General features: G+C 47.0%; 2 protein-coding genes across 7 annotated transcripts in view; both read left to right on the forward strand.

Annotated features, from left to right (window-relative positions):
• METTL2A (methyltransferase 2A, methylcytidine) overlaps window positions 1-8528 on the forward strand; it is a 35680-nt gene extending 27152 nt beyond the window's left edge. The window contains exon 9 of one of the 2 annotated variants that reach the window (XM_037886830.2): window positions 7921-8528. In XM_037886830.2, the coding sequence (XP_037742758.1) occupies window positions 7921-7967 (47 nt within the window). In that variant the 3' untranslated portion in view covers window positions 7968-8528. Of the gene's footprint in view, window positions 1-3421; window positions 4212-7920 lie in introns of those variants that run through there. The other variant, XM_037886831.2, reaches the window with a different exon arrangement.
• Window positions 8529-13787: 5259 nt separating this feature from the next.
• TLK2 (tousled like kinase 2) overlaps window positions 13788-19234 on the forward strand; it is a 52650-nt gene continuing 47203 nt past the window's right edge. For 2 of the 5 annotated variants that reach the window (XM_037886860.2, XM_037886862.2), the window contains exons 1-2: window positions 13788-14320; window positions 16256-16344. In XM_037886860.2, the coding sequence (XP_037742788.1) occupies window positions 16264-16344 (81 nt within the window). In that variant the 5' untranslated portion in view covers window positions 13788-14320; window positions 16256-16263. The remainder of the gene's footprint in view (window positions 14321-16255; window positions 16345-19234) is intronic. The other 3 variants (XM_037886861.2, XM_037886863.2, XM_043536839.1) reach the window with 3 other exon arrangements.

Consider the following 19234-nt stretch of genomic DNA (forward strand, 5'->3'; position numbering starts at 1 on the left):
TTAAACTTACTGTCACTAATGTCTTAGAGCAGGGGTTCTCAACCTTTCTCTTTCTGAGCCCCCCCCCCCCCCCCAACATGCTATAAAAACTCCACGGCCCACCTGTGCCACAACAACTGGTTTTCTGCATATAAAAGCCAGGGCTGGTGTTAAGGGGTAGCAAGCAGGGCAGTTGCCTGGGGCCCCACAGCACAGGGGCCCTCATGAAGCTAAATTGCTCAGGCTTCGGCTTGAGCTGCGGGTGGCTGGGCTCAGGGACCCGGGCTTCAGCCCCATGTGGTGGGGCTTCAGCTTTCTGCCCTGAGCCCCAATGAGTCTAACGCTGGCCCTGCTTGGCGGACCACCTGAAACCTGCTCATGGCCTCCCAGGAAGCCCCAGGCCCCTGGTTGAGAACCACTGTCTTAGGGAATTAAAAGCTACGTTGGGTAGGTGGTTAGCAGCATCATGTTAGCTTAAAAACATTCTAAACATGTTGGTTCTGAAGCCCCTTGGTTGGAGAGATGGAGAGAAACTCAGTGTATTGGGCCACATAGCCCATGCCTGTCTTCTCCTTTTACCTCCACCCCAGAAGCTACATTGTAAAATTGAATGTATCATTTCAATGACGTTTTATAGTCTGCAAAACTAATAAGTGACGCTTACTGGTCCTTGACAACAAATGGACCATCTCAAAGTGGGTGTGGTTGAAAAGACGTCCTGATTGCAGAGAGTGCTACCATTGCCTGGAAATGAAGGCCTATTCCAACACATCTGCTGCCCTTGGAACAGCAAGACTCGCTATGGTGCATATTACAGCCACCCTGGTGAAAAGGAGAGAAAAACTCACATCCGCCTGCTCCAAACCCAGAGCTCCACTACTACATAACCTAAAGGAGAATCTCCACTAACTAGTATCAATATAGGGCATGTGCCATACAACTGAGCAGTTCTGATTTCATCCAGTACCGGGGGAGAGGGGAGCTGGTAGTGACTTCCCTATATTTAGGCTGCTTAACTTTCCACTACAACGGATTCTTGCAACCTTTTCTTTGAGAAGGGATCCCACAGCAGGTCTTTGATATTCAGTAGGAGGTGCCCTTAAGCCATGGGCATGCCTTTTCTTTGGCCCATGAAATTCCACCTCAGCTTTGGCCAAGATCTAAAATGTTCAAAACCATCATTTCCTGTCTCTCACTTGTGGGCCTTTGGAAAACTCTGGCAGCCTACCAAAATCATGGAGCATTCCGAGTCTGGGCTCATGCCTCCACCGAAGCAGCAGCACAGGCTGCATGGGGAACACCAGGGAGCTGTTGGAGCAGCTGTAGTAGAAAAGGGGGAGGAGGCAGGCTTCCCCCTGTAAATGTCCAGATCCAGCACAAGGCCCCATTGGCCCTTTAACCTGCCCCCCAGGGGCATCATATGGGGCTGGAACTCCCCCAATTCTTGGACAGAGGGAGAGAGAACTGGGCCAGACTCTCCCAACAGCCCATGGATCCAGCACAAGACAACAGCAGCCAGGCCCCTCTCTCTCTCTCTCTCGGGGCAGCACATGGGTGTGTGCATCATGATACAGTCTTTAATTACATGATCACTTGCTATTTTTCCACAGGACCCCTGCCTCATTCAGTGCATAGGATGGATGCACAAAGGGGTAGATTAAGGTTGCATGGGCAACTGTAGATCTGGTAATTCCTAGCTTTTGAGTACTTGACTTCTTTGCTACCTGAATAAGTCTTTATAAACACATCCACCCACACATGCAGGAACCCCAGGAACTTTACAATATGATGATTTAACTTCCCACATACACAGTAGCTTCTGCCCAAAGGTCTAAGAACATAAAAAGCAGTTTGTTTATTTTAGCCTTCCCACACCCTGTAACGTAGTAGGGTATTATTATACCTGTTTCACAGATGAGGGAATTTAGGCACAGAGATGTTAAGTGATTTCCCCATGGTCACATACTGGCTCTGGAGAGAATAATATCCTCTTGGGTGGTCTGGGAACCTAATATTGAATGAGAGGCTTTCTTTCACATAAAGGGCAATTAGATCACTTTAAATGTCTGTGCAGACGAGTAAATGGAAAGAAGATGCAGTCACCATGTTATGTTCATATCCCTTGTCTCTGCCATCTTGGTAGAACAAGTGCTTGCTTGGATCAGAGAAAAGTTTAGTGACTGTACATTGGGTAACTGGAGCTGTATGTCCCTGTCTGTGTAAACAGGTGAAGGGGAGGGAGCAGCATAACTAAGAATCTCCATTGTGTATGAGGGTAGACGCTCTCTCAGTGGCCTCTGGAGGAAGTCAGGTGGTGGCATATTATTTTTTGTGAATCATGTGCTGGACTCATAGTCCAGAGGCAGAAGTGTTCTCTTTATCCACAGGCCAGGCATAATATGGGTAGCAGCATAAAAATATCTCCTACACTGTCCCACTGATGGGCCTTGATTCTGAACTGGGGAATCCCTCGTAGGGGAGTCTGGTGAATTTAGTTTCTGTAACCTATCTAGTCTCCTGAGACACCCTAAAAGAGTGCTACTTAGTGCCAATTGTGGTACTGAGATTTTTTCTTTGTTTTTTTGTGATTTGGCCATTTTCCCACTAGGCTCTACACTGAGAGCAGTGTTGCCAAATCTCACAATTTAATCATGAGTTTTGCAATACTCAAAAGCCTCAGCTGCTGGAATCATGTTATTACTGGAAAAATCTGTTTTTTGTTAAAAAAGTAAGTTTCTAGACCTCATGGTTGTGGAGAAAGGATTGAAAAAAATGAAGTGAGTGCCTCTGAAAAGCTCATAAACAGAAGAAAAAGAATTCAAAATATATTATTATTATTTTATTATTTAATCTCATGATTTCTGACAGCCTGACTCATGATTTTTGACCACTTTCAGTTGGCAGTATGATGTGAGCCAACAAACACATTTCACATGGACCTCCGCACAGCCATCACGTTTGAACAAATTTTGGTTGCCATTAACCTAGGTTGGATTCAAAGCTGTGACCTTGAGGTAAAAAGTCTCCAACGAGAGACTGCTGAATTGGAATTAATTTGCAAACCGGACATCATTAAATTAGGCTTGAATAAAGACTGGGAGTGGATGTGTCATTACACAAAGTAAAACTATTTCCCCATGTTTATTTTTCCCCCCTACTGTTCCTCACACGTTCTTGTCAACTGCTGGAAATGGTCCACCTTGATTATCACTACAAAAGGTGTTTTTTCTCTCCTGTTGGTAATAGCTCACCTTACCTGATCACTCTCGTTACAGTGTGTATGGTAACACCCATTGTTTCATGTTCCCTGTGTATATAAAATCATCCTACTGTATTTTCCACTGCATGCATCGGATGAAGTGGGCTGTAGCCCACGAAAGCTTATGCTCAAATAAATTTGTTAGTCTCTAAGGTGCCACAAGTACTCCTGTTCTTTTTGCAGACACAGACTAACACGGCTGCTACTCTGAAATCTACCCTATGGCTAATCCTATTGCTTCATGTTCAAAATGCATGAATGGAAAAGTATTTGGGGAGGACTCCATGATTGCCTACTAAGCCAAACTCAAGGAGAGGGATATGGCTCTGAAGGATGGACCATCAAAGCGAGCAGACAGATGGACGGTTCTTCTGAAACATGTAACAAGTGCCATATATAAAGTGCAACATGTAACAAGTGCCATATATGACATCACAGAAGGCTCGTCGAAGAATACAGTGATTGCCATTGGGGAAGATCAAAAGGAGGCAAGAGCAATATTTGGAAGAGATCATCTGGAGAGATGGATGCTGCAAAAGAGAGGATTCTGGCAGAGAAAAAGATGGTGTAGAAGGGCTTACGTATCCTCTTGAGTGAGGACATGTAGTTATTACACACATTGATAAATTTCCTATTGCTATACTATCCAGCCTTTACATCATCAAGAAAATACATTTATCCAAATTAAGGAATATATATTCTGTCTCTCTCTCACCACTCAGTTCTTGTCCACCTTCCCCCAAACCATCAAAACCAGCTTCTTTATAAAGACCAGAACTGGGGGCCTAGCCAACCTCTACAGTTCGTTAAAAACAAAATACAAAGAGTTGAGTTTTGCCTCACATTCAGTTAGGAGCTGGATGGGAAACGGTTTTCCTGTCCTGTAAAACCGTTTGAGATCTCAAAACATTTTCCCATCCCAAATCCGGATGAAAAGCTGAAATCTCAAAACTTGTTGCCAGCTGAAAATCTGGAAAAAAAAATCAGTTTGGGTCCATCAGAATATTTTTGTTTTGATCATTTTGAAACATTTCATTTCGATTTCAACCGTTTTTACCATTTTTTTTTACTTTCTACTAATTTTAGCTTAATTCTAAACAAGAAGTCCTTTAGAACCAGAAAACTGAAAATTTTCATTTAAAAAAGTCAAAAGGCAACAATTTTGACAGATTTTTCCAAAATAAAATTTCTAGTTTAAGAAATCTGTTGAAACCAGCCCTTTCCCCTAAAAAGTTGATTAATTGGATTTCTGATTAAAAAAAAAAAGTTTTTTTGAAAAATTCCCCACCAGCTCTACGCTCAGTCCAGAGCTGGCAGTTTTCCAGCAGCAGCAAATGCCATTGCGGATCGCCCATCAGTGAGAATGTTCAGGCACCTGCTACCACAAGGTCTTACCTTAGGACCCACAGTCTTATTAAACGTTTATTTTACAGTAGCACCTGAAAGGCCCAAACAGGATGGGTGGGCAGAGTGATGTACTAAGATACAGAGTGAAGTTGTAAGCTTTCTAAGGCAGAAACTCTAACACCTAAACAGAGCAAGGATGGAGGGTGAGGTTATCACATACAAGCAAATGACCACTGGGATGAGTAGCACTGATGAAGCATTATACTGGAGGCAAGTGCTGTGATGAAGTGTAGGGAGAGGGTGTCTGATATAACTGAGATGTAGGCTGTGTCCACATTAGATAATTGTATTCAAAAAATTCCCATCTGAGCTACCTACTTCAGCTGTATGGGTGGGAATTCTGATGTAAAATTCCTTAGTGTCAGAGCACTGAGGGTTTTACAGATAGTAATCAACAGCCTGAATTACACTTGTAAGTGTTTCGGAGTCAGTGCAGAGCAAGAACCATGGGTGTCGTATGCATTTATCCATCCACCCTATCTAAAATGTGTCATGCCTTATTCTGCACTAGTTTCAGAGTAGCAGCCGTGTTAGTCTGTATTCGCAAAAAGAAAAGGAGTACTTGTGGCACCTTAGAGACTAACCAATTTTAAATTGGTTAGTCTCTAAGGTGCCACAAGTACTCCTTTTCATTCTGCACTAGCTAAAGCTTCCGTGTGTCCTGCAAGAGCAGCCCCCAACTAGAGTGTGCTGCTATGGACTAGTCTGGAGTTGGCGAAGACATGGATAGCCATGGTTTCGTCTGCATCAGAGAAGGAAAAGATGAAATCTTGTGGCCAGGAAAGGATGGTTGTGGCCCAATTGTGCCAGGTGCTGTACAAACACACAGAAAAGGACAATCCCTTTCCCCAAAGAGTTTCATCTTGCTCCAGTCTAACAGACAAGACATTAGCAGATGAGATGAACAGGTAAGTGGGGATAGGGGGTGTGGGGACATACGGTCACAAGAATAGGATGTGTGCAATTCTTAGTCAATTGGGTGGTAATCACAGCTCACCACCTATTCATCTTGTCTGGCCTTGTGCATAACACAGGCCACAGAATTTCACTCGGTGCCTGCTCTGAGCCCAGTAACTTGTGGTTGATCTACAGCATAATCTTTTAGAAAAACATCCAGACTGGGTTTAAAGAATCCAACGGATGGAGTATGGACCACATTCCTTGGTAAGCTGGTTCTGAACCCTGCTAGAAGAGCAGGGCAGTTGCTGGCCTCCATGAAACAGAGAGTTAGGCCCAGATCTGCAAAGGGACTGAGACAGTGTGATGCTGAGCATTGCCATGCCTAACTTTTAGGCACCTAGAAAATCACAGGAACAGCCCTGCAATCCACAGAGCCTGAGTTAGGCGCCCAGACTCCTATACAGTGAAAGGGGAGAGAGAGGCATCTTAGCCCTGGTCTACACTATGAGTTTAGGTCGAATTTAGCACCGTTAGGTCGATTTAACCCTGCACCCGTCCACACGACCAAGCCTGTTTTGTCAAAGGGCTCTTAAAATCAATTTCTGTACTCCTCCCCGGTGAGGGGAGTTGCACTAAAATCGACCTCGCTGGGTCGAATTTGGGGTAGTGTGGATGCAATTTGATGGTATTGGCCTCCGGAAGCTATCCCAGAGTGCTCCATTATGACCACTCTGGACAGCACTCTCAACTCAGATGCACTGGCCAGGTAGACAGGAAAAACCCCGGGAACTTTTGAATTTCATTTCCTGTTTGGCCAGCATGGCGAGCTGATCAGCACAGGTGATCATGCAGAGCTCATCAGCACAGGTGACCATGGAGTCCCAGAATCACAAAAGAGGTCCAGCATGGACCGAACGGGAGATACTGGATCTGATCGCTGTATGGGGAGAAGAATCTGTGCAGGCAGAACTCTGTTCCAAAAGAGAAAATGCCAATATATTTGCCAAAATCTCCAAGGGCATGATGGACACAGGCTACAACAGGGACACACAGCAGTGCCTGGTGAAAGTTAAGGAGCTGAGGCAAGCTTACCAAAAAATAAAGGATGCAAACGGTTGCTCCAGGTCAGAGCCTCATACATGCTGCTTCTATGATGAGCGCCCCTACCACTACCCCACCACTGTCCGTGGACACCTGCAAGGGGGAGTCTCACGCAACAGGGATGAGGATTTTGTGGATGAGGAGGAGGAGGAGGAGGTTGAGGATAGCGCACAGCAGACAAGCCGAGAATTCCTTCTACCCGGCAGCCAGGAACTGTTCATCACCCTGGAGCCAATACCCTCCTAACCCTCCCAAGGCGGGCTCCCGGACCATGAAGCCGGAGAAGGCACCTCTGGTGAGTGTACCTTTGTAAATATAATACAGGGTTTAAAAGCAAGCCTGTTTAATAATTAATTTTCCCTGAAGACTTGGGATGCATTTGTGGCCAGTATAGCTACTGGAAAAGTCTGTTAACGTGTCTGAGGATGGAGCGGAAATCCTACAGGGACTCTAAAAGCCTTTGCAGAAGGTTTCTGGGGAGGTCAGCCTTATTCCGTCCTCCATGGTAGGACACTTTTACCATGCCAAGCCAGTAGCAAGTAGTCTGAAATCATTGCAGAACAAAGCATTGCAGCGAAGGGCCCAGGCTTTGGTGGCATTCAAGCAACATCTGTTCTTTATCTCTTTGTGTTAGCCTCAGGAGAGTGACATCATTCATGGTCACCTGGTTCAAATATGGGAAATTTGTTTAAGGGGACATTCAGAGGTGCCCGTTCCTGCTGGACTGTTTGCCTTTGGCTGAAAAGAAATCATCCCTGCTGTTTGCCACACGGTGAGGGGAGACCCATTCATGCTGAGCTGTTCGCGTTTGGCTGACAGGGATCTTCCCTGATACTAGCCACGTGGTGTGTGTGTGGGGGGGGGTGGTGGTGAAGCGATCATCCCAGAGAATTGGGGGGGAGGGGTTGTGCTGCACATTCACCCTAAAGCCACAGTCCCTCCTTTTAAATGGCCAACCCAATGGGCTTTGCTTGGTATGGGAAAGGAGGGGGCTGCTGTTTGAAACTGTTCCCACGTGTTACAAAGCCTGAAGAAGCTGAAACCCTTTGCCTTACCATGGTTGCCTGCAAGTCGAATTCTGTTGCCCAGCCAAGCATGTGTGATGTCTCACACCAAACCGGCAGGCACTCAAAAAAGAAGCAAAATGTGACCTTGTACCAAAAGCACATGCGCTGTGTAATGTGAATTGCTTGATTCAGTGTGAAATAGTCTTCCCTTTGTTCTCTAAAATGTATCTTTTAAAATACTACTCTCCCTTTTTTTCCCTCCTGCAGCTGCAAATGTTTCTACGCTCCCCCATCATCTCCGTCCCAGAGGCTAGCGCAGATTAGAAGGCGAAAAAAACGCACTCGTGATGAAATGTTCTCAGAGCTCATGCAGTCCTCCCGCACTGAAAGAGCTCAGCAGAATGCACGGAAGCAAACAATGGCAGAGACCAGGAAAGCGTTAAATGAACACGATGAGAGGAGGGAGGAGCGCGATGAAAGGAGAGAGGATGCAATGCTGAGTCTAATATAGGAGCAAACTGACATGCTCAGTCATCTGGTGGAGCTGCAGGAAAGGCAGCAGGAGCACAGACCGCCGCTGCAGCCCCTGTATAACTGCCTGCCCTCCTCCCCAAGTTCCATGTCCTCTTCACCCATACGACCAACAACGCGGGGCGGGGAGGCTAGGGCCACCCAGCCACTCCACCCCAGAGGATTGCCCAAGCAGCAGAAGGCTGGCATTCAATAAGTTTTGAACTGTAGTGTGGCCTTGTCCTTCCCTCCTGCCCTCATCCACCACCCCACCCGGTGCTTCCCTCCTCTCCCATCTCTCCCGGGTTACCTTGCGAGTTTTCCCCCTATTTGTGTGATGAATTAATAAAGAATACATGATTTTGAAACAATAATGACATTATTGCCTCTGAAAGTGGTGATCAAAGGGGGGAGGTCGGTTGGCTTACAGGGAAGTAGAGTCAACCAACGGGGCGGGATTTCATCAAGGAGAAACAAAGAGAACTGTCATACCGTATCCTGGCCTGTCATGAAACTGGTTTTCAAAGGTTCTCAGATGCGCAGGGCACCCAGCTGTGCTCTTCTAATCGCCCTGGTGTCTGGCTGTGCGTAATCGGCCGCCAGGCAATTTGCCTCAACCTCCCACCCCACCGTAAACATGTCCCCCTTACTCCCACGGATATTGTGGAGTGCACAGCAAGCAGCAATAACAATGGGAATATTGGTTTCACTGAGGTCTAACCTAGTCAGTAAACTGCGCAAGCGAGCTTTTAAACGTCCAAATGCACATTCTACCACCATTCTGCACTTGCTCAGCCTATAGTTGAACTGCTCCTTACTACTATCCAGGGTACCTGTGTATAGCTTCATGAGCCATGGCATGAAGGGGTAGGCTGGGTCCCCAAGGATAACTATAGGCTTTTCAACATCCCCAATGGTAATTTTCTGGTCTGGGAAGTAAGTCCCTTCCTGCAGCTGTTCAAACAGACCAGAGTTCCTGAAGATGTGAGCGTCATGCACCTTTCCCGGCCATCCCACGTTGATGTCGGTGAAACGTCCCTTGTGATCCACCAGTGCTTGCAGCACCATTGAAAAGTACCCCTTGCACTTTACGTACTGGCTGCCAAGGTGGTCTGGTCCCAGGAGAGGGATATGCATTCCGTCTATTGCCCCACCACAGTTAGGGAACCCCATTGCAGCAAAGCCATCCACTATGACCTGCACATTTCCCAGAGTCACTACCCTGGATAGCAGCAGCTCAGTGATTGCATTGGCTACTTAGATCACAGCAGCCCCCACAGTAGATTTGCCCACTCCAAATTGATTCCCGACTGACCGGTAGCTGTCTGGCGTTGCAAGCTTCCACAGGGCTATCGCCACTAGCTTCTCAACTGTGAGGGCTGCTGTCATCTTGGTATTCTTGTGCTTCAGGGCAGGGGAAAGCAAGTCACAAAGTTCCATGAAAGTGCCCTTACACATGTGAAAGTTTTGCAGCCACTGGGAATCATCCCAGACCTGCAACACTATGTGGTCCCACCAGTCTGTGCTTGTTTCCCAGGCCCAGAATCGGCGTTCACGGCATGAACCTGCCCAATTACCACCATGGTGTCCAAATTGCCAGGGTCCATGCTTTAGGAGAAGTCTGTGTCCATGTCCTCATCACTATCGTGATCGCACTGTCGTCGCCTCCTTGCCTACTTTTGCAGGTTCTGCACATACTGCAAGATAATGCGTGAGGTGTTTGCAGTGCTCACAACAGCAGCAGTGAGCTGAGCGGGCTCCATGCTTGCCATGGTATGGCATTTGCAGGAGAGCAGAGTTGCAGCGGAAGCGGTAGATGACGACGGATGCCACGAGAATAGATATTTATACAGAACAACGAGAGGACCTGTGAGGTGGATTCATGGCACCAGGAGAGCAGAGTTGCAGCGGAAGCGGTGGAGGACAACGGTTAGCATCGCGCAGATTTCCCAAAGAAGAACACAAGTACCCGGGAGCACATGACAGAAAACATGGAGAAATTCGCTATTGCGACAAGAGCAGCAGAGCAGAGTTGCAGCGGAAGCGGTGAATGATGACGATGATGGTTAGCAGTCCTACTGCACTCTCTGCTGACAGCAGTATGGCATTTGCATAGAAAAAAGGTGCGAAACGATTGTTTGCCGTTGCTTTCACGGAGGGAGGGGCAACTGACATGTACCCAAAACCACCCGCGACAATGTTTTTGCCCCATCAGGCATTGGGATTTCTACCCAGAATTCAAATGGGCGGCAGAGACTGCGGTAACTGTGGGATAGCTACCCACAGTGCAACGCTCCAAAAGTCGACGGTAGCCACAGTACTATGGACACACTCTGCCGACTTAATGTGCTTAGTGTGGACATATGCAATTGACTGTATAAAATCGATTTCTAAAAATTGACTTCTGTAAGATTGACCTAATTTCGTAGTGTAGACATACCCTTAGACTGTGAGCCACAAGCCAGCATGTTATACAGGGAGATACCTAAGCTAGCCAACGGGAGATGTTGACCAGAAGGGGATGTGCTAAGCCATGCCCCCTCTCAGAGGTAGATACAAAACTAGGAGGGAGTCCTTGCCTTATAACCCTTAGCCTGTGGCTAGGGTACCCCCCTTTCTTCTGAGGGGGAGAAGGAATTTGAACAGGGCTTTGCCACTTCTCAGATGAGTGCCCTAACTGCCAGGCAATGGGATATTCTGATGTGAGTCTTCCTCAATCCCTCCTCCTATTGAAATTGTTCCCGTTTAATGAAAAATTGAATAATTAAATATTAATTGGGGCTGAGAAATAGTTAGAATGACTCTACAGTCTAGCAGTTGGAGCACTCACCTGAGAGGAGCTGCAGACTGTTCAAATTCCTTCTCCCTCTCAGGAGAAGCGGGGACTTGAACTAGGGGTCTCCCACCTACAAGGTGAGTACACTAGGCTAAAGGTTAGAAAGGAGCTCCTTCCTCTTGTTTTGTGTGAGCTCACCTGAGGTAGCTTCTGGGCACACCTACCACACTGGGTCCCTGCATATGACTTAGATGGCAAAATGCCTATCTTCCCTGCTTTGTGAATTGCACTGGGGCTTAAGCAGGAGATAGCCATCTGGGCAACTAGCGTGAAGCAGGAGTGCACATGCCCAGAGCCAGAAACATGAGCGCCTAGGTTCCTTTTACTGCAAAAACTTAGGGGCTGAGTGAGTTTAGGCGCCTACAGGTTTAGGACAACAGCCAAGCAGGAGTTTTGTGGATCACAGTGGTGCCTAACGGAACTAAGTACCTTTGTGGATCACACCCATAGAGCTAAGTACTCTTAGTATAAAACGAAAGTGCAGCTTGTCGCATCCCTCACTCTTCCCCCAGGGGCTCCACATGTTGAACAAGTAATATGAAGACACTGAACCCTAAGAGGCTCCACAACTGAGGAAAAGCAGCACGTGGAAGAAGAGCAATATCCTAAATCTCATCAAAGGAACGAGCAAAACCATACTGAAGTGACCACATCCATCCCACTACATGACTCAAGGCTGCTGGTATAACTAAATAGCTTTATAGAGAGGTTATTGGATCCTGCTGGAGTTGGCCTGCTTATTGATACAATTCTCTCTTGCTGATTTTAACTTTTCAAATGAAGTTTATTTATATAACTGAATGTTAACTCCAAATGTCACTAAACTGTGATCATTAGTTCCAATAATGTGGATGGCTTGAGAAACATAAGTACTACAGAAGTCTCTTTTTAGAAAAGAACTTTCAAAATAGTTTTTAGAGATCCCTGTCACTGTTTATGTCCCCATGGTGCATCTCTTGGTGGGAGGTGAAATTTTGCTGCTACTTCCTCAGATTGGATCTCCTGCTGCGAAATAGGTTAAAGCACAGGAAATACAGTTTACGAGAAAAGCCAGACATTTTCAAAGTGATTTGCAGAGCAAGTTTCCCCCCTCCCTTCCTCAACTTACCGATTTTAACCTCTGTTAAATTAACCATTTTAAAATAAAATATTAGAAATTTCTTTACAGTGCTGCAGGTCCCTGCCTTTTCTTGTGCATTCAAATGGGATCTATCATGCCCTTAGTCCTACTCTATATCGTCAGATTTGCCAAACTGGCAGAGATTCCTGTTTGACTGTACATTTCTCTTTACTCTATTTGCAGTAAAACAAGTCTGACTTCAGTGACTGATTCTCCTTTGACATGCAGACATACTGACTAGAATACCTTTTCCATTACATTATGATTTTGGAAGGCAAATCTTTTATCCAAAGCCCCAGCAACTTCCTTTCCCGTCCTTAATCCACGCCTGCCTCCACTTGGACAGGCATGGCCACTTCCTTTCTGAAACCTCCTCTCCCCCCCCCAATTTGTTTGCTTTTCAGAAAGCTGATTCAGCCTTAAAGCAGAGAGTTGCTATGCCTTTCAGTGGCACTTTACATTCTCTCTGATGATGCCCCCAGGATTTGGAAGAAAAGGGAATAAGAACAAACTACAGGGTAACCCACCACAGTAACCAGCCTAGTCCTTGTAACGTTGGCGTTTAGCAAGAGGCAATTGCAAGAGCAAGCCCCTGGCTTTAACAGCGCAAGGGAAGACGACAGTTAACATAAAGTAACTTTGTTTTCTTCGACTGCCCAGTCTGCTTTTTTATGTGCAATATCCCATATTTAATCAGAAGCTTGTCAAAAAGATTTAAGAAACGGCTCCTTGGGGTGGGGGCATGCTTGTTTTCTGCTGTCTTTTTCTCAATTCCCCAGAGGCGCAATGATTGGGAGGTTAGGGATGTTCTGTATATAAACCCTTCCCGACAGGCCCCTTTGCTCCTCACCGGGAGGGAGTCATTCCGTGGGGAAGAGGAGACTGTCTTTGCAAACAAGGTCCCTTGTTGCTCAGGAAGAGGGAGGAATTCCCTCTGGGTGGAGATGGAGAGGAATTTTCCCTTCACGCCACAGGGAGTCAAGAGGAAAGCAGGGAAAGTGGATTCGTGCTGATCATCCTTATGCATCAGCTCGTCTCCTCCCTCTGTGCCTGGTCTGTTGCTGCCAGTGCTCATTGAAAGCCCCCTCTTGGCTGGGGGAGCAAAGCATCCTACCCCTGAGTGTTAAGCATATCAGCCACCTGCTTTGCCCCCCAGCAGCAGTCTTGCAGTTCATTGGAGGGTGAAACACCCTGGGTGGGTGTAAATCTCCACCAATCCCCTCCCTTCTGCACTAATCCAATTCTGCTGACCCCCAGCCCCAACACTCCGCATGCAGGCGGGTCCCCTTCCTCACAGCATCCAGAGACCCCCATCCCAGACACTAGCTCCTTCACTTGGGGCAGGCACTAACCTCTCACCCTACCGAACCCCTCCTCCATGATGTAGCCCCTCCCCTCTACACTTGACCCCACTTCTCCTATCAGGTGCCCTGGCCCCCCATGCACACTCCTCTCCACCTGCACAAACTCCTACCCCCTCTCAGCCCCATGCACGGCCCCTCCCAGCCCCCATTAGCCCCTCCCCTTCCTGCATTCACCCCCCACCCCATGCACTCGCCCCTCCCAGCACTGACCTCCCCTCCCCCCCTCCCGGCACTGACCTCCCCTCCCCCCCAGCCGTGCAAATCTCGCGAGAGAACACGCGCTTTCACTAGTGTGTCTTTGCACCAATCGATCCCTATCGGGCCGGGCCGAGTCGGACCAGGGGGCGGACCCGGCCGCACCGACACCCGCCCCACCCCCACTAATCGCCGACTAGTCGGGCTGACCGTGCAGGGAGGGGGGTGCCCCGGATTCTCGTGCCCCCACCTGCGGCTCATCGGAGCCGCCCCCCCCTTCCCCGGGGCCTTTGTCCTCTGAGACCGTCGCCGCCCCCCTCCCCGGTCTTCGCGCACCTTAGCCGGGAGGGGAGTCTACGCGAGGCCGGGGATCCGCGGCCTCCCCGGCGCGGGCGAGGGGCTCGCCCCGCTTCCCCCCGCTCGGAGCCGCCGAGCTCGCGTGGAGCCCGCTGCCCACAGCGGCGGGGCGCCTGGCTCAGGAGAGGCCGCGGAGCCGCCCCGGGCCTCCCCCTCCCGCCCGGGTGGCCGCAGCAGGTTCCCCCCGCCCTCCTCCTGCCCCCGGCGGCGGCGGGATCCGAGCGGGGCCCGGGGAGCTGCTGGGCCGGGCCGGAGGGGAGAGGAGCGGCGGGGGAGCAGCGCCAGGTGAGAGCCGCGGGGGGCTAAGCCCGGGGACGGGGGGCGGGGAGACGCCGCTGGAGGGGCCCCGGGGCGCGGCCCCTGCCCCGGGGGACCGGGGTCAGCGTGGCCTGAGGGCGGCCGGGCGGAGGCCTGTGTCCCGGGCGGGCGGGGAGCGGCCTGGGCCCTGGCGGTTGCTAGGGCGCTGCTGGGATGGGGGAGCGCAGGCCCGGCCCCGGGGGGGACGGGGGTAAGCGCCAGGCCAAGGGGCCGGCGAGGGCGGGCCGGGGCCGGGCCCGGCCTGTGGATCCCCGGCCTGGCAGTTGAGGTGGTAGCTGCCTCGGGTGAGAGGGAGGCCGGGAGGTGCAGGAGCCGCCGCCGCAGCAGCTGGGATCTGGGGGTGGGTGGGGGGGGGGGGAGGCTAAACTCATCCTTGTAAAAACATGGTCCCCAATGCCAGGCAGGGCCCCCCAGCTCCTGGGAAACACTGAGAGTCTGGGCTGCCAGCAGCTCTCACCCAGGGGCATCCCCGGGCCCTGGGAGGCCGATAAACCCATGGTGTCAAACCCCTGTAATACTCAGTACCCCTCTGTCCCAGCCCATGGGCACTATGGGGCTGGGACCCCCTGTCCAGACGGTCCCCAGGCCACTCTGCACCCTTATTTCAGATGATTGAAGTATCTGCATCTTTGTGGGCTTGCTTCGCTGTCATCCCACTTCTCCCATCTCTAGCTTTTCTAATTTCCAAATGAAAGGAGACCACTGACAGCTTCGTTAAATGCAGACCAGAGGATTTGATTAACCAGACGTCTCAATTTGTTCGGGGGTTTTATGGCTTGTTCAGGGTCTGAGTGTGTGCGTGGAAAATGCCCCCCCCCTCTCCCCCCCATGGATTCGCTCAGCGCCTTGGAACTTAGATCTGCAGCATTTAGAGGAAATGAGATTTATGGGGACAAAATGGACAGTACATTGAAGGAACAATTGTATGGTGGCTTTTCTAGAGGGCACTTGCTGCCCTTCAAGAACTTTCCATGGAGCATATGATCTTTATACAGCAAGTCTGTATTCTCTCATTTTTTTCTGTCTTTAGCTTATGCGGAGAAATGAAACTGGAACAGATATTTCTGGAACTTACCAACTTGCTCAAAATGCAGTTGGCAAGATGTGAATCACAGTTCTAATAAATTCTGCAGTTCCTCCCTTTTTTTCCCCTCAATTAACTCTCAAATTGTACATTTCAGGAATTAACCCAAACTACCCAAGGATGTGGTTTTTTTAAACATTTCATATAATGGCACCAATTTTAATGGATCACCTGGAAGTACCCAGAAGCATCCAGCTATATGGGAGGAACTTGCGTGCTAGAAGTATCTGGTACATTGCCCAGTAAAGGGAGAGGTTTTTAAAAAAAGTGTCCTTCTCTCCCTCCCATCCCTTTCCTGGAAGAACCCAGGTTTTGTGTCTGAGGTTGTTATCCCCAAACGCCATACAGCTACCTTTTTGCTTTTTTGATGTCTAGTGCTTTAGGGAGTGGCAGAAATAGAGAATTGCAGAGGGTGAAGGGTGTCTTAGCCCTCCGGTAGTCAGAAAACTCTAAAGACTTCAGCCATGAACCCTCCCTCTTCTCTGTTTCCTCTGCAACAAATTTAACAATCTACCCAATAGGAGAGGGTGGAATCATTGTTAGCAATAGAACCGGGATTATTCAAATTAAGAAATTTCCAATAGCTGGTAATAGTGGCAAAAGATGGAGCTCTCCAGAATAGGCCCTTATTAAAATAATAACTTGATGGCAAGTCCCATTTTACTGCATGACCGTTTTAAATCTATATTGCATGACAGAAATTATTTGTATACAGTCACTTGGTACTACAACTATTTTTGTGCATCATCAGTGCCACAGAAAATACGTTCTTTCCCTTTTCCTTGCATTGCGTAATATGGCATATTTTTCTCTCATAGCAGCAGAAATGATGGAAGAGTTGCATAGCCTGGACCCACGACGGCAGGAACTGTTGGAGGCCAGGTTCACTGGAGTAGGTGTTGCCAAAGTGAGTAAAAGTACCTGTGATAGCAGGCACAAATCTTGACCTATTTTGCACACCGCAATTTTTTTTTTTAACATAAGTAGTGCTGTTCCACTAAGGGAAAGTTGTTCATTATTAGTTTTGTTTTGTCCACTAACTTATTTTAAAGAGTGTGTAAAGAGGAATGTACAATACTAAAAATAGTATGAGGCATTTGCCTCTGTGTGCATAGACACTACAGTGTGTGTGAGTTTGATTTGTAATGAAGAGTTAGTTTTTAAGGTTAGCTCAATTTTTTTCAGTATAACAAAGGCCATGCACCACATCATCACTCTTTTGGAGGAGGCAGTGTAGCTCACCTCTTTCCTATCTCAAGGGCTTGTTTGGGAACCGAATATGGGTAGCTTAGGTGGACACAGTTATGATGAACTTACGTGTAACCAGGGTTAAGGCCATTCAATTCTTCTTTGAGAACCACTGAACTTATGTGAGCTCAGTTATATTCAACTAAAATTTGCTTATTCAGAGGTAAGCTTGCATACTCTTGGGTTTGCAACCTGCTAGCAAAATCCTACCCTTCTTTTAATGTATGACTTTGTACCTGATCAGTAGATGCATTTCTTGAGTCAGGCATTCAGTAATAAGTTGTGTAACTCTCATCCTTTTGTTTGAAATATTACTCTTGGGTTTGATCTCCATATGTTTGTGTGTATAGTGTGTTAGCTCCTGTAGTATTGTCTCTTCATTTCTCCCACCATTCTAGTTCTTAAGGTGACAGTGGAACAGTGATAACATTCCAATTTGCACACTTTAAACACACTGAGTTTCAGACCGTATCAAGCTAGAAAGGAAATATAACTAGATAACCTGTTGCTATAAAAGGTTTAGCCACCTGTTAGAATCATATTGGGAAGAGGGAATTCAGTAGCTGATTTACCTTTCTCTTATGAAAAGTACAAAATAAATACATCAAAGCTTGGAATGGTGCTATCCACGTTTATATTTTGTTTCTGAACTCATTTATGCAGCAGTTGTATTATGAAGCCCTGGAAACAGATCAGTAAGTAAACAGTTTGCAACTTAAAAGACGCTTACTAAGGCCTGGTCCAAACTTAAGTTTTACTTTCAGTTAGGTATGTGATTTTTTTTTTTTAAACTGAAATAGTAATATAAGTAAAAACCCTAATGGGATGCAGTTTTTCTGGTATGAAGATGACTTGTACTGGTATAGTTATTCCCCTTCTTGCATGGGGTGAGCTATACTGATACATTGTGCCCATGCTTGAGCGGTGGTGGTGTTGGACCTCTTTAACTATACAAGTATACAAATATAGTTAAAGCAGTGCAAATTTCTAGTATAGACATACCCTTAGATTGTAGGCTTCTTGAGGGCAGGACCCCAGTCTTTTTATATTCTGTAATGCCTAAATACTTTGAGGAGAGTGTTAACTTAGGAAGCCGCTTCTTACAAAGAGATAATTTTAAGGAGATCTAGGAAATTATACATTAGGAGAAAAATGCCCTTCCGCTGTTCAGGTTAATCTTGAAAGCTACCTTGCTAATTCTCATGCCATTGAACCATAAGTTGATGATCTCTCTAAAGAGAACAGGTTTCAGAGTAGCAGCCGTGTTAGTCTGTATTTGCAAAAAGAAAAGGAGGACTTGTGGCACTTTAGAGACTAACCAGTTTATTTGAGCATAAGCTTTCGTGATGAAGTGAGCTGTAGCTCATGAAAGCTTATGCTCAAATAAGTGTTAGTCTCTAAGGTGCCACAAGTACTCCTTTTTCTTTTTTCTAAAGAGAACAGCAATTTCTCATTATTTCTCAGGCTTCACAGCAGAGGCAGCATGTACAGTCATAACTTTGTCTAGTATAAAATATGTACAGTACCACAGTCTGTGGGTGTAATGTTAATCCCAGATACTATATGCCCCACTGGGTCAATGCTTTTTCAAAATCTCTGCCTGTCACACTTGGCACTGGCATCTATATCTCAGTGTTTCAAAGTGAGTATGTTTGGAAACCCATGATATGGTTTTTAATAGACTTAAGGAAGATTTTCGCTCTCTCCAGTTGGGTGTGGAAGGAAAGCCACTTCAAATGAGTTAGTGCCATCTAGTGGGATTGGCACTGGCCTCTTGGGATGGAAGGTATTCTATTGCTGTTTGTTGCATAAAAGGAAGAAAGTAAATGTAGTCTCAGATGCTTTCCTATTGGGTGAGTAGGCCAGGCAGCTGTAACATTGAATTTCCTGCCTTTTATTAATTTGGCTTATTGCTTGGTATTTATTCATAAATATAAAGCACAAATCAGGCTAGTGCAAAATAAACAAATGCTAGTTTGTATTCTTACTAATAATTACAGCATATATAAGTTTTTTTACTTTTGTTCACTTGCAAAAATTCAAAGGGGAAATAACACTGTTTGTAAGAGTGTTTCTACCTGAAAACCAGTGTGGACTTGCACTGAATTTCCTCAGCCTCAGAAATTAAAGAACATGCCTTTTTAGAAACTCTTGAAATAACTGAAATCACAGGTGCAAGAAAGCAGTGTTTCTAGGCAGTTGATGGAACTCCATCTACATGAAACAACCATGTAGCTAGACATCTTCAAAGCAATGGTGACTTGTTGGACACCTAGCATTGCTATACAGTTTAAATGTATTCCTTTACCAAATTCATGCCTATGTTGATTCAGGAAGGTCTTGCTTTGTGAATTCCTGACATGAGCTGGTACTTGGTTACTTATTTAATAGCTCACATAGCTCAGGTTTCATTTAGCAAATGAACAGTAAAGTTCAATTGTGAGGCATACTTCTAACTAAACCTCTGTTTTCCACTTTGGGTCAGTCAGTGTTGAAGACAAGCCGTAGTTTGAATTCCTGTGGATAACATTTAGTTCTGTGTCTTCTCT

The sequence above is a fragment of the Chelonia mydas genome, chromosome 27 (assembly GCF_015237465.2).
Source record: "Chelonia mydas isolate rCheMyd1 chromosome 27, rCheMyd1.pri.v2, whole genome shotgun sequence".
Taxonomy (NCBI): domain Eukaryota; kingdom Metazoa; phylum Chordata; order Testudines; family Cheloniidae; genus Chelonia; species Chelonia mydas.